Genomic DNA, 11,846 nt, shown 5'->3' with positions numbered 1-11,846 from the left:
CATGATTCTACAAGGACTTTTGTTTCAGAAGAAGAAAAGAAAATCTGCTATATTTCAGACAGCCTGAGGGTGAGTACATTTAAAGCCAGCTCTATTTTGGGGATTCCTTTAGATTATAAATGAGCAAGACTGAAATATAAAGAAAAATTAAGTTTATTCATGACATTTATAAAATGAACTGCACTATACAAATGGCTGGAAACAATGCAACTCTAAACAGCCGATCTGACATGATTTCACTGGGTTTGCTCTTAGTTATCAGTATCTTTTTCTTTTAAATATGTCAGTTTTCCAAAAGACGTAATCACAATTAAATTAATCAGTTTTTGTCCTTTTCTATTGAGAGGCATTATAGCATGCAACCCTGACGCTGGGTCCCACTATGAGTTTAGTTCAATGTCCAGATATTTACACCTTTAAAAAGTAAATGGCAATCCTGAGCAGCTTAAGGGCGTAAAGACAAAGACTGGCCGCTTTTGCAGTCTGGGTTTAAAGGGAAAAAGTCCAGTGTCACATTGTCTTACTCAGCAATGTCTTGAGAGTCCTCGGTTTGTCTGCATCCACTCTTGACGCTCCTCAAAGTGAAGCGTCTCGGGCAGGACAGCAAACTCCAGAGGATGTTTTTATGCCAGGTAACTGTAAGTGTCTTTTTCCCCATCTACACGTTCCAGATATTCCTTCTCTATCAAAATGTCGATGCATTTCTGAAATGATAAAAATCCAAAATCAAGACGTGCCCTGGAATCGCTTAAATAATGTGTCGGTGCTCTTTGAGTAAGGGATTCATCAGAATAAACCACAAAAGTCAGTCCAAGGCACTTGAAACACAGAGAAAGAATATTAAAAAGCCTTTATTGACATGGCTATTGCATTTCAGCAAACAGGTTACCCTGATGAAGGCGAAGTGTTTGCTGAAATGCAGTGGTGCAGTTTTAAGGAAAACGTATTAAACTTGTAATTGATAAGCATTCAGAATGAACATGGCATTACCTTAATGACAGGTACACGAGGTTTGAATCGTGAAGAAAGCTGGTTCAGCACTTCTGCCAAAAGCTGCTGGTGTTTTAAAACCTTCCTCATCTTCATGATCCTCACAATAGCTGCCTGAACACACAATAACAAACACCATGTACAAACAAACTGTTGCAGGTTGTGAATGATCTTCTTTTTAATACTATTTGCCACAAGTTTCGAAAGGCTTACTTTAACAAGTATAGTGACAAAGCACTTGATGTATTTCTGTGTCGCTTTTAATATAATAAATGCTACAAACAAACAGGTTTTTCAACAGAAATGGCTACATGTTACAGAAGTTGACAGTCAAAATGTTCAACATCAAAATGAAAACAAACTAATAACCAAGGTTACATTGTCTGTTTAGGCCATTTAATAATAATAATAATATACCAGTATATGTCTTTCTGACCTGTATGAGAAGCTTTCGGTCTTCCTCGATGTTCTTGTGTGTTGTTTCCTGCTCTTGTTTTTGCTCTGTCTTCATTGGCACATTGATATTCACCCGTAACTTCTTACTGCGCACACACACACACACACAGGAGTGTAACGCTTAAAAACACTGACATCCAACATAAAGAAAAACATGAAAATGTGGAAGGAAAGCATTTACTTCTTATAGCCCAGGAACAGTTTTATTAATGTATCAGGCTTGAAATCCATTTCGTCAATGTTTGCATTCTCATCCTCCAAGACCTACAAAAATTAAGAATATAAATACAGGATCTTCAGAGTAGTTTTTTAAAATAGATGACAGAATAATACACAACAAAGCAGCAAATTCATGTAGAAATAGGAAATCATTTCTCAACACTTACTAGCAACTTTGATTTCAACAGGATTTGCAAGACCTGAACTAAAATATCCTGTGAAATGCACAAAACAACATTAATCATAACAACAAAATGCACATGGATCAAATCACTTCTACTGTATTTACAGCAATATTTGAACAGCTAGAATAATTAGCTACTACAGTAATGCATGTCAACATTTGAAATGATTTCAACTACTCAGGAGCATCTATATACAGTAGTCAACACTTCAAGTGGTTTAAAAGCTTTCATCAAAGTTGTCCTAAACTATTAAACACTTCAAATGTTGACTACTGTACTTCATTACTGTGCTTTCGTAAACATTAAGTATATGAATAAAAGTCAAACCTGCCTTGCCAGATGAACGTTTTTATTTGGAATCGTTTTGCTTTGGTTCATAAATGACACAATGATTCATTTGATGAGGCTATTCCTGTTGCAGCTTTTCTTGCATCAATCATCTATTCATAATGAGCCAATAACAGGTATATTTAATCACTGAGGCATAAATATGCACAACTTATGCAACAAAAAAACCTTATAAATTCTAGCACTGATTTTACTTAATGACAATTTAAGTCACGTCTCAATTATAAACTAAATCTGAAAAGGCAGGCAGTTTAAGCTTATTAAAAATGTCCAGAATAGCAAATGAATCCCCAGGCATTTTCCTGCTGCCATTTCAAACTAAACAAAGTTGTTTTTTTTTTACTTTTTTTTTCTTTAAAAATGCTAAGAAATGTAGCCATGTGACGTCTGTATACTTAATAAAAAAAAAAAAAAGAATACATTTGTACAAATATGGTTGAGCTATTTTTAAAATTGTGGTTTGTATATTCGCTCAAACTTAAAAAAGCAGCTACTTAAATATGTTTCAATGTTTTACTATAAAACTTAATTATTGTCATTACATTTTAAATCCATTTCCTATACAGACAACTGACTGATGATACTGGTTACAATAAATATGATTCACCATTTAGTGAAGCAATCAAATATTGATGAAGATGAAACCAAGGCGGACATTACAGCAAGACAATGATCCAAAACACAGCCAAGGAAACTCAAAACCAAGCTTAAAATACCATGTCAGAGATATTATTCCCAGAAAAAACATGACGCGTTCAACATATTATTTCCCTGCTGTATATGAACACAGTAAGTATGGTGAAAGAATGTGATCTGGCGATCTGCACTCACGGTTTTGATCTGTGTGCTGTCGGCGAGCTGCTGGACGGAGTAGCAGTTCTCGGTGTTGAACTGCAGCAGGATGGCCATCTGGAAGGTGGAGGCCTGTGGGGAAACACCACATTTAAACACTGCTGCCAGCCGAGTCCTGCACCGCTGACACCATGAAGCCACAGACCTGCAGAGTGTATCTGTTCTTGAAGCAGTTGGTGACCAGCTCTCCTTTGGATAGATGGTAAAGCCATGTCAACTTGCGCCCGCTGTGTCTGCTTCCATAAAATGCTGTAAATCTTTGGTAACTGCGCTCCAACTGTGAAAAACAAAGGCACGGGAAAACTATCATCAAGCTAGAAGTGTAATCGCGCATTACTGGCAGCTCGTGGAAGGGTGTGGAAAATGACCGGGTTAAGCGTCGAAGCGTCTCACCTCAGATGGTAAAGCGAATGTGCAAGACTGCTGGAACGGCCACGAGCCGGAGCTCAAAACCTGGATGCTGAAATCCACTGCCAGACAGACGGAGCATTTCGATTAATATGAGAAAAATAACACACACACGCACGCACGCACGCACGCACGCACGCACACACACACACACACACACAAAACAGTCAGAGTTTGAGCACTTACAATCCAGAGGCTCGGAGTTGGAAAGGTGCTTTTTGAACTGCTCATTCAAGTCTTTACTGACGCCAATGTCCTGGAACATGCGCTGGAGTTTGGAGGTGTACTCGAACCCACACGCTTGCTGAGGGTAAACAATCAAAAATCATGTTGATGGGATTGAAAAATCAGTCACCTTTTACTTATTTCATACCTTTGTGTTTCTTCCGTCGAACACAAGAGAAGATGTTTTGAAGAAAGTTGAAAACCTGTAACCATTGTCCTCCACAGTATTTGTTTTTTTGCTATTATGGAAATCAATGGTTACAGGTTTTCATCTTTCTTCAAAACATATTTTGTGTTCAGCCGGAGAGAGACACTCATACAGGATTGTAATCACTCGAGGGCGAGTAAATCTTCATTTTGTGTGAACTGTCCCTTTAAAGCATCTATTTGAATGAAGAGCGGTGATGGTTAAACAAGCGCTCATCAGACCTTGAGTTTGGAGATCATGCTGGCCTCGGCATCGTCGCTGGCACTGTTTTGATGCACCAGTCTTTTGGCCAGCATCTTGGCGTAGAACTTCTGGAACACGTCTTTATCCTCGATATACTTGAAAACCACCATCTGGTGAAAAAAGGATGTTGAAGAATCCTGTCAGGCATGAACTGACTTGCGCTCAGTAATTCATGTATGCTACCATATAGAGTGATTACTGTGTAGTTTGCCAATTATTTTAAGCAAAGAAAACCTGGACAGATTAGGTGCAGTGTGGTGCAGTTTACAGCAGGTCATTCCAATTTGAGATGAAAGCAGTAATCAATCATGATCTATATGACTTATTAGCCTTATTCAGTCTTGATATTAAGATGTGTTTTGGTGAGAGAGTGTTTTGAGTTTACTGCCATGTCATCTTCTCTATTTCATGGCAAAAACTGATAAAATGAAGAAACCGTTCATACAGAACACTTCCAAAATAAAAAAGGATTATAACAACAACAATACATTTACAAAAAAATACTTCAAATAATATAAAATAGTTTTTGACTACCATTTTTAAAGGATTCCGATTTTAAAAGAATTTTTTTAAACACTCTCCGGATCAAACTCTTGGTCTTTGGCACTGCAAAAGTACATGTTTGACAGTTAGTTTGCTATTGCAATATTGACATTTGGGAGCAACTTCTCCTTTGAATAGATGTCCATGAGTGAGTAGTGCGTTTAATATGGTATTTTCTATAAATCATCTCATAGTGTCTTGAGTTTAAAGAATAGGGCTGGATTTCAAGAGGTTTATGACGTTAAGCGCTCACTGTTCAGCAAGTTTGTTTAACTGGACATGAGCAGATAAATCGACAGATTCAACCACACACATTTCATCAATTCAAGCCGACTGTCCCTGGATGTTTTTGAAATGATTAAGAAGTGAGCAAGTCAATGGCTACAGGTTTCTAACATGGCTAACATTCTTCAAAATATATTCTTTTGTGTTCAACAGAAGGAAAAACGTAAACGGGTTTGGAACAAGTCAAGGGTGAGTAAACGATGACAGATGTCACTTTTAACTGAACAAGTCAGTTTATCAGAATCAGTGTCAAAAAAACTTTTTGAAAAAAAAAAACAAAACATTTATTATATCCCACAGACTTTTGGGATTGCATTTTATTGATAAACATAAATATTCACTGGCCACTTTATTAGGTACACCTGTCCAATTGCTTGTTAACGCATATTTCTAATCAGCCAATCACATGGCAGCAACTCAACGCATTTAGACATGGTCAAGACGATCTGCTGCAGTTCAAACAGAGCATCAGAATGCGAAGAATCAGAATAAGGTGATTTAAGTGCTGGTCTGAGTATTTCAGAAACTGCTGATCTACTGGGATTTTCACGCACAACCATCTTTAGGGTTTACAGAGAAAGAGTCTGTAAAAGAGAAAATATCCAGTGAGCGTATCCTCCTGTCAGCTAAGAACAGGAAACTGAGGCTACAATTCGCACAGGCTCACCAAAAATGGACAATAGAAGATTGGAAAAATGTTGCCTGGTCTGATGAGTCTCCATGTCTGCTGCGACATTGTGATGGTAGAGTCAGAATTTGGCATCAACAACACGAAAATATGGATCCATCCTGCCTTGTATCAATGGTTCAGGCTGCTGGTGGTGGTGTAATGGTGTGGAGAATTTTTTCCTGGCACACTTTGAGCCCATTAGTACCAATTGAGCACTGGATCAACTCCACAGCCTACTTGAGTATTGTTGTTGTCCATCCCTTTGAGACCACAGTGTACCCATCTTCTGATGGCTACTTTCAGCAGGATAACATGCCATGTCATAAAGCGTGAATCATCTCACACTGGTTTCTTGAACATGACAATGACTTCACTGTACTCAAATGGCCTCCACAGTCACCAGTTCTCATTCCAATAGAGCACCTTTGGGATGTTTCGGGATTCACATCATGGATGTGCAGCTGATAAATCTGCAGTAACTGCATGATGCTATCATGTCAATATGGAGAAAAATCTCTGAGGAATATTTACAGTACCTTGTTGAGTCTGTGCCAAGAGGGATTAAGGCAGTCCTGAAGGCAAAAAAGGGACCAACTCGGTACTAGTAAGGTGAACCTAATAAAGTGGCCGGTGAGTGTATATATACTTGTCTTCTGGATTAACTTAAAATAAAAGTTCAGGCAAATAAAGTGAATTCAATTTAACTGAAAACAATCTTTAAATAGTAATCTACATAAAGTTCTGTTAGAACCAAATCACTAGGCTTTGTAAATTTGTAGCGCAAATGAAATCAATTTTATTGCAATGAAGAAAAAGAAACTGTTCTCAGAGTTAATATCAGTGGAAAACAGAAAAGCTCACCACTTGGTTGAGAGTATCTTCAAGCTCAGCCTCCTCTGGATTCTTTGAACTAAACGCAACACAATCTTGGTTAAATCATCAGTTTAAAACATAGAGCTTCGCTAATGCAGTTTTCATTCTTTAGATATTACTGTCAGCTTCTTTTTATTGCACTCAAAGATTCAAAACTCTAATCTTAAAAGAAATGAGATGAAAATGAAAGCCTGACATGATCTGGCCTGCCAATAGAGATGTGAATGAGAGAATTACCTCTTCTTCAGTAAGGAGTCACAGTATCTGGCCAGAAGCTCAGGGGATTTGCTGGAGGACTGTGCCATCCTCGTTACTGCATTATTATTAATGAATCTTCCACAGGCCTGAAGATCAGCACAGATCACAGAATGAAAATTACACCAGAGGCTAATAATAACCACTATAGCACAAAACAGACCCCATATAAGCTTACAACCTTATCCAGTGCCGCCACGAACCCGGCATCATTATTGAACGCAGACATGACAAGAGCATTGTATTTCTTGTGAACGTCCAAGATAGTTTGCACGTACATTTTAGGATCCTGCAAAACAAGAAGTGACATTTCAGAATGTGATCAAATTAAAGGGCTTACAGGAACTGAGCAGAGCAGATGTACCGGGAAACATGCATGACAAACAAACTAACAAACATAATATCCAGGATTAATGGAGATAAATATTACTGGTCAGTTTCAAAAATTTGCCAAAATCAAAAATTAGATTTTGAACAATATTTTTTATTTATTACACTGTTTTGTACGGTTTCTTTTCAATGGGTTAAAGTTTTAAAAATGGTTGTTGAAATAAAAAAAGACATCTAGTATTTCTCTTATTTTTATGCTATTTAGGAGCCTTCTGTACTCTCTCGGCATGCATGTAGTACAGTACTGCCAAAGCATTTTGGATATAAAATATAGCATAAAATATGTAATATGTCAACATCATCAAATGAATAACATATACAGAAAAGGGGAAATAAAAAACAGGAAAAATGAATAAAAACAATCTCTAAAATGGATAATATTTGTTTTAAATAATTATAATAAAAATAGTATATTACATAAATAAGGTAAATGTGTTGATTGACCATTTCTAATGGTGTACAAATATTTTGCAGCCAGTTTAGATGCCCTTTCTGAGTATATATAAAGTTTTTTTGAATCGTTTAGAATAAAGAATATATAGGGCTCTATTTTAATGATCTAAGCGCAGGGCGCAAAAGTATTAGGGGTGTGTTCGAATCCACTTTTGTGAAAAATAAACCAATAAGAGTCTCATCTCCTATTCCTTTTAAGAGTCAGTTGCGTCGCGCCATGGCATATTTGCCATTTGCATGGCAGACTTTGTAAGTGGAAAAACTGAGCGCTTCACTATCGAGAAAACGGTTAACCAGACCATCTGCAGCGAGAGGATAAAGAACGAGCCTCCGCCAATCGGCCGATAAGTGTTGTACGCACATCCATTAGCCTACATAATTAATTTAGTTTGTTAAGCGCAAAGAGTTTTTTTAGAACTATTTCTAAACTGAATAAATGAAGTGTGGTAAAAAAACTGAGTTATATCCAACACACATGCTATGCCCCATATGGTCCAAAACCTGACAGGTGGACAAATCAAAGCTTGTTTTTAATGAAAAATACAAATATTAATATAATAAATAATACTGCTACTAATAATAAAGAAGGCATGGAGGCAGTGGTTTTTATATTTATGCAAATAATAATTTTTGTAATATTTTAATTCTTTATTTGTAAAGTTATTTGCGTATTGCTGTACATCCTGCATGTTTTAAGCAATGTGTTAGCGAGGCGCACAACTAACGCGCTCTGCGCTGGACTTTAGACCTGCTTTCAGCTGGTCTATTGCCTAGTCTATTTTAGTTCCTCAAAATAGCAACGCGCCAACAATGTGCCTTAAAACACCTTTTTTTTTTTTAGAATGAAACACCCATGACGCCACAAAGGAGGCGCAAATGAATTTGCTATTTAAACAGCGTGACAGTAAATGGGAAAATTAAGATTGCGTTGTTCTGAAAATAGCAACATGTCGGGGCAAACACGTCTTGTGCCTAATTGCGCCGGGTGTACGACAGGGCCCATAGAGTGGAGGTTCCCTGGTCCCAAAGTCAATGGGTTTTTTGAATAGGATTTTGGTTCAATCGCTTAAGGTTAGTGGTTACCACAAACTCAATATACTTTCACGCTTTATTCTATGAGACAAAACACATCAGTTACATCACACTCTTGATTTTTTAAATCAGGTATGCTTCTTTAAAAGACGGTTGCTATCAAGTTGCAAAATGGGACTACAGGCGATGTCGGTTAATATACCTGGGTGGCCCGCCCAAGTAAAGTCTATGTGTGGAAAGCTATTGCCAAGCGACTTATGTAATGCAATAAATGTGAAGCAAACAAAACTCAAATATAAGAGGCATGTGATCATATTTCCTACACAAATTACATCTAGTTTTGCTTTAAATTCATGTAGACTTGATGTTTCAAAAATGTCTAAATGTTAACTTAAAGTTCACTTAAGTACGGTAATTTTTTTTATTCTTATTCAGTTCTTACTGTTGTTATATTTATTGTTTAGTTGTAGAGAAGGGGGCATTTTATTAAAATAATATTTAGTTTCACTATATTAGCCAAAAGCATTCGACTTCACTTTTTTCTGAATTAAATGATAAATCAGGGCTTGTTTTCCAGTAAAGATGGTGCCTGGCTATTTTTGATGTGACATACAATGGGTGAGTCACTTCTATGAAATATAATACAAGTGTATTTTCAAATCATGAAGATTTTAGGTCACAGTCAAACAGCTTTTGTCATGATAAGAATAGACCTGTTATGCATTATTACAATGACGTGGTGCCCAAGTTCAAGAAATTCAGGTTCACTTTAATTGCTCTCAATAGCGGAAAACTGAAAGCATTGTGTCCACATGGTCACTGTGGCTTTAAACCGCATCAGCAGGACTTACATTGAGCGCTGAATCTCCACACTTCTCGATGGCTGCCAGACCCTGATTATGAATGTGGGACTCCAAGAGTTTCTTTAGCTCTCCCAATCCGTCTGTGATCCGGGAAACAAGGTTGTACATCCGACCGAGATCTGCAATTATAAACAATGTGTAATGACTAGGCCCACACGGAATCTGCATGCAATTTTTAACCCATCATTGATTTTGTTTATTTGCTTTTGTAAAATGTGTAAATTTATATTTATTCAGTTTTTAAATTAATTACAGTAATATTATTGATTAGTATGAAAATATTAATTAAATTCTTTTACAAAACAGTCTGCAGATTCCGTCTGGCCCTGATAATGACCTTCAGATTGAGTGTGTTATTTTGTGTGCTTTAGAAATGTGCAATGTTTATTTTTTATCATGATAATAATGTAGTTAACAGTTTGGGGTAACGCATTACAAGTAACGCGAGTTACAAAATATATTTACTTTTCTAAGTAATGAGTAACGAATTACTTTTAAAAAATAAGTAATAATATTTAAAGTTATTTTTGGAAATTGTTATATTTTGTTTCATTAATTAGCGTTTAAAAAGACATTTTTTTAATTAAAATTAAAGTAGTCATAATGAATCACGCAGTCATTGGGAGAATGTGTTCATTAATTTGCATGCATCAGAGAAAAGGAAAAGGGGATTGTCTCAATTGACAGTGATTTTACTTAAGACATTTAGTACAAAAGTAGGAAACACATTTAAACTTTCATTAATCTACATACGGCATCTATAGCTCTGGGGTCAGGAAGTTCTCAGATAAAATTATCCTATTTTTTTTTAATGTTTTTTTAAGGTAAATGAAGGTAAAGTGTAGGAACAGGTTATACAGTGCATTGTTCATTTCTGAACTTCTCTATTTAAAAAAGAAATGTACTTCTTTGGAAAGTAAATGACATTACTTTCTATAAAAAGTAACCAAGAAATGCAACTAGTAATTTTTTTAGGGAGTAACTCTATCGTACTTTCAAAAGTAACTTTCCCCAACACTGGTAGTTAATGTAAAAACTCAGAAAAATAGATACTAAGAGTAAAAATTAACTACCAGTAAAAGTATGAAGTCCTCCTGTTTAATTTAACTCAAGTTAAAAGTATTTGATTCTTTCTGTGCTTGTGTATTAAAAGTATCACGATGAATGGTTGTTTATTGTTGTTGCATTAAATCAAACTAGTTGAAAGCCAAATCCAACAGTGCTGTCATTCTCCACAAGTCTTATATAACACCGTAACAATGGTTAAAAGGCTTTTTTCACCAACTATTACCTTGGTTGTACTGCAGTAACATGATTTACAACCACTGGCAGGAAAGTGGGGTATTGACAAAATTGTTTTATATCATTATGTATTAAATACATGGACTACTGTAATATGATTTCTGTATTTTTTTTTTAAAGACCTACATGTATGCATATGTCCTTGTGGTTATCATGATACACAAATCTTAAAGTGAGGTTAAAAACAATCTTAAAATATGATTGTTTAAACTTAATGACAATTTTACATTTAGATACCAACTCATGCTACTGTTAAATATGCATTTCTAATAGCCAGAATAAATATATTATAATTGTTATTATATATTAGCAGTTATTTAAACCAAATCAAATGTTCTGGAGCTCTGGAATCAAAACTGGAGACTTGTTCTGACTGGATTATTTGAATGAGTGTCTCAATAAGTACCATTAAAACTGGGTAAAAAAAAAAAAAAAAAAAAAAAAAAAAAAGAACAGGAAAAAAAACAATATTTTCTCTTTCTTTCATATATAAAATAATGTTTGCTCTTTTTCAAAATTAAATCTTAAATAATATCCTGTCTCAGAATAAAGGTGATATTGCAAGGCTGTCTGACCTTCATTCTTATCAGCATCTAGAAGGTTCTGGAACTCTGTGTGGAAGATCTCCAGGTGTTTCTCGATGAGAACCTGCTCACACTTGCGAGCCAGCTCGTCTTGTGTGCTCTCGTGGAGATAAACCTGAACCCGCCGCTGCTCCTCCAGCAACCGTGCCTCTGCCTGTACACACACACACAATCTGAAAAGGTTAAAACTAAAGTATCTAACAAAAATCATTAGGATTTAAGACCAAAGTTTAGCATTTAAGACCAAAGTTTAGCATATAAACTTGAATGCATTTCTTTACCTTTTTCATGTATTCTGTAACCGGGTTTTGTTGGAGGAACTCTGTGCTTTCTCGTGTATAGAAGCGTTCTGTGTCTGCTAAAAACTGGGTCTCGAAGTACTCTTTGTAAACTGATAATGTCGGGCCCTTCACAAATGCATCATCCTCATTCAAGCCCAACTCAACTGGAAAAGACAGAACA

The 11,846-nt window shown here is 36.1% G+C and overlaps 1 protein-coding gene across 1 annotated transcript in view; it reads right to left on the bottom strand.

Annotated features, from left to right (window-relative positions):
* Positions 1 to 135: 135 nt before the first annotated feature.
* The window catches only part of cul1b (cullin 1b), a 28,547-nt gene continuing 16,836 nt past the window's right edge, over positions 136 to 11,846 (bottom strand). Inside the window, exons 7-22 of the mRNA XM_056450592.1 lie at positions 11,666 to 11,829; positions 11,376 to 11,538; positions 9,487 to 9,617; positions 6,942 to 7,049; positions 6,743 to 6,849; positions 6,494 to 6,542; positions 4,113 to 4,244; positions 3,645 to 3,762; positions 3,444 to 3,520; positions 3,196 to 3,327; positions 3,030 to 3,122; positions 1,833 to 1,880; positions 1,628 to 1,710; positions 1,427 to 1,532; positions 991 to 1,104; positions 136 to 704 (exon numbers count right to left, since the gene is read on the bottom strand). Coding sequence (XP_056306567.1) covers positions 624 to 704; positions 991 to 1,104; positions 1,427 to 1,532; positions 1,628 to 1,710; positions 1,833 to 1,880; positions 3,030 to 3,122; positions 3,196 to 3,327; positions 3,444 to 3,520; positions 3,645 to 3,762; positions 4,113 to 4,244; positions 6,494 to 6,542; positions 6,743 to 6,849; positions 6,942 to 7,049; positions 9,487 to 9,617; positions 11,376 to 11,538; positions 11,666 to 11,829 — 1,706 coding nt within the window. The 3' untranslated portion in view covers positions 136 to 623. The remainder of the gene's footprint in view (positions 705 to 990; positions 1,105 to 1,426; positions 1,533 to 1,627; positions 1,711 to 1,832; positions 1,881 to 3,029; positions 3,123 to 3,195; positions 3,328 to 3,443; positions 3,521 to 3,644; positions 3,763 to 4,112; positions 4,245 to 6,493; positions 6,543 to 6,742; positions 6,850 to 6,941; positions 7,050 to 9,486; positions 9,618 to 11,375; positions 11,539 to 11,665; positions 11,830 to 11,846) is intronic.

This window comes from Danio aesculapii, chromosome 24, assembly GCF_903798145.1.
Source record: "Danio aesculapii chromosome 24, fDanAes4.1, whole genome shotgun sequence".
Taxonomy (NCBI): Eukaryota; Metazoa; Chordata; class Actinopteri; order Cypriniformes; family Danionidae; genus Danio; species Danio aesculapii.
Note: the sequence above shows the minus strand (reverse complement) of the source record. Positions and strands in the feature narration are given on the sequence as shown.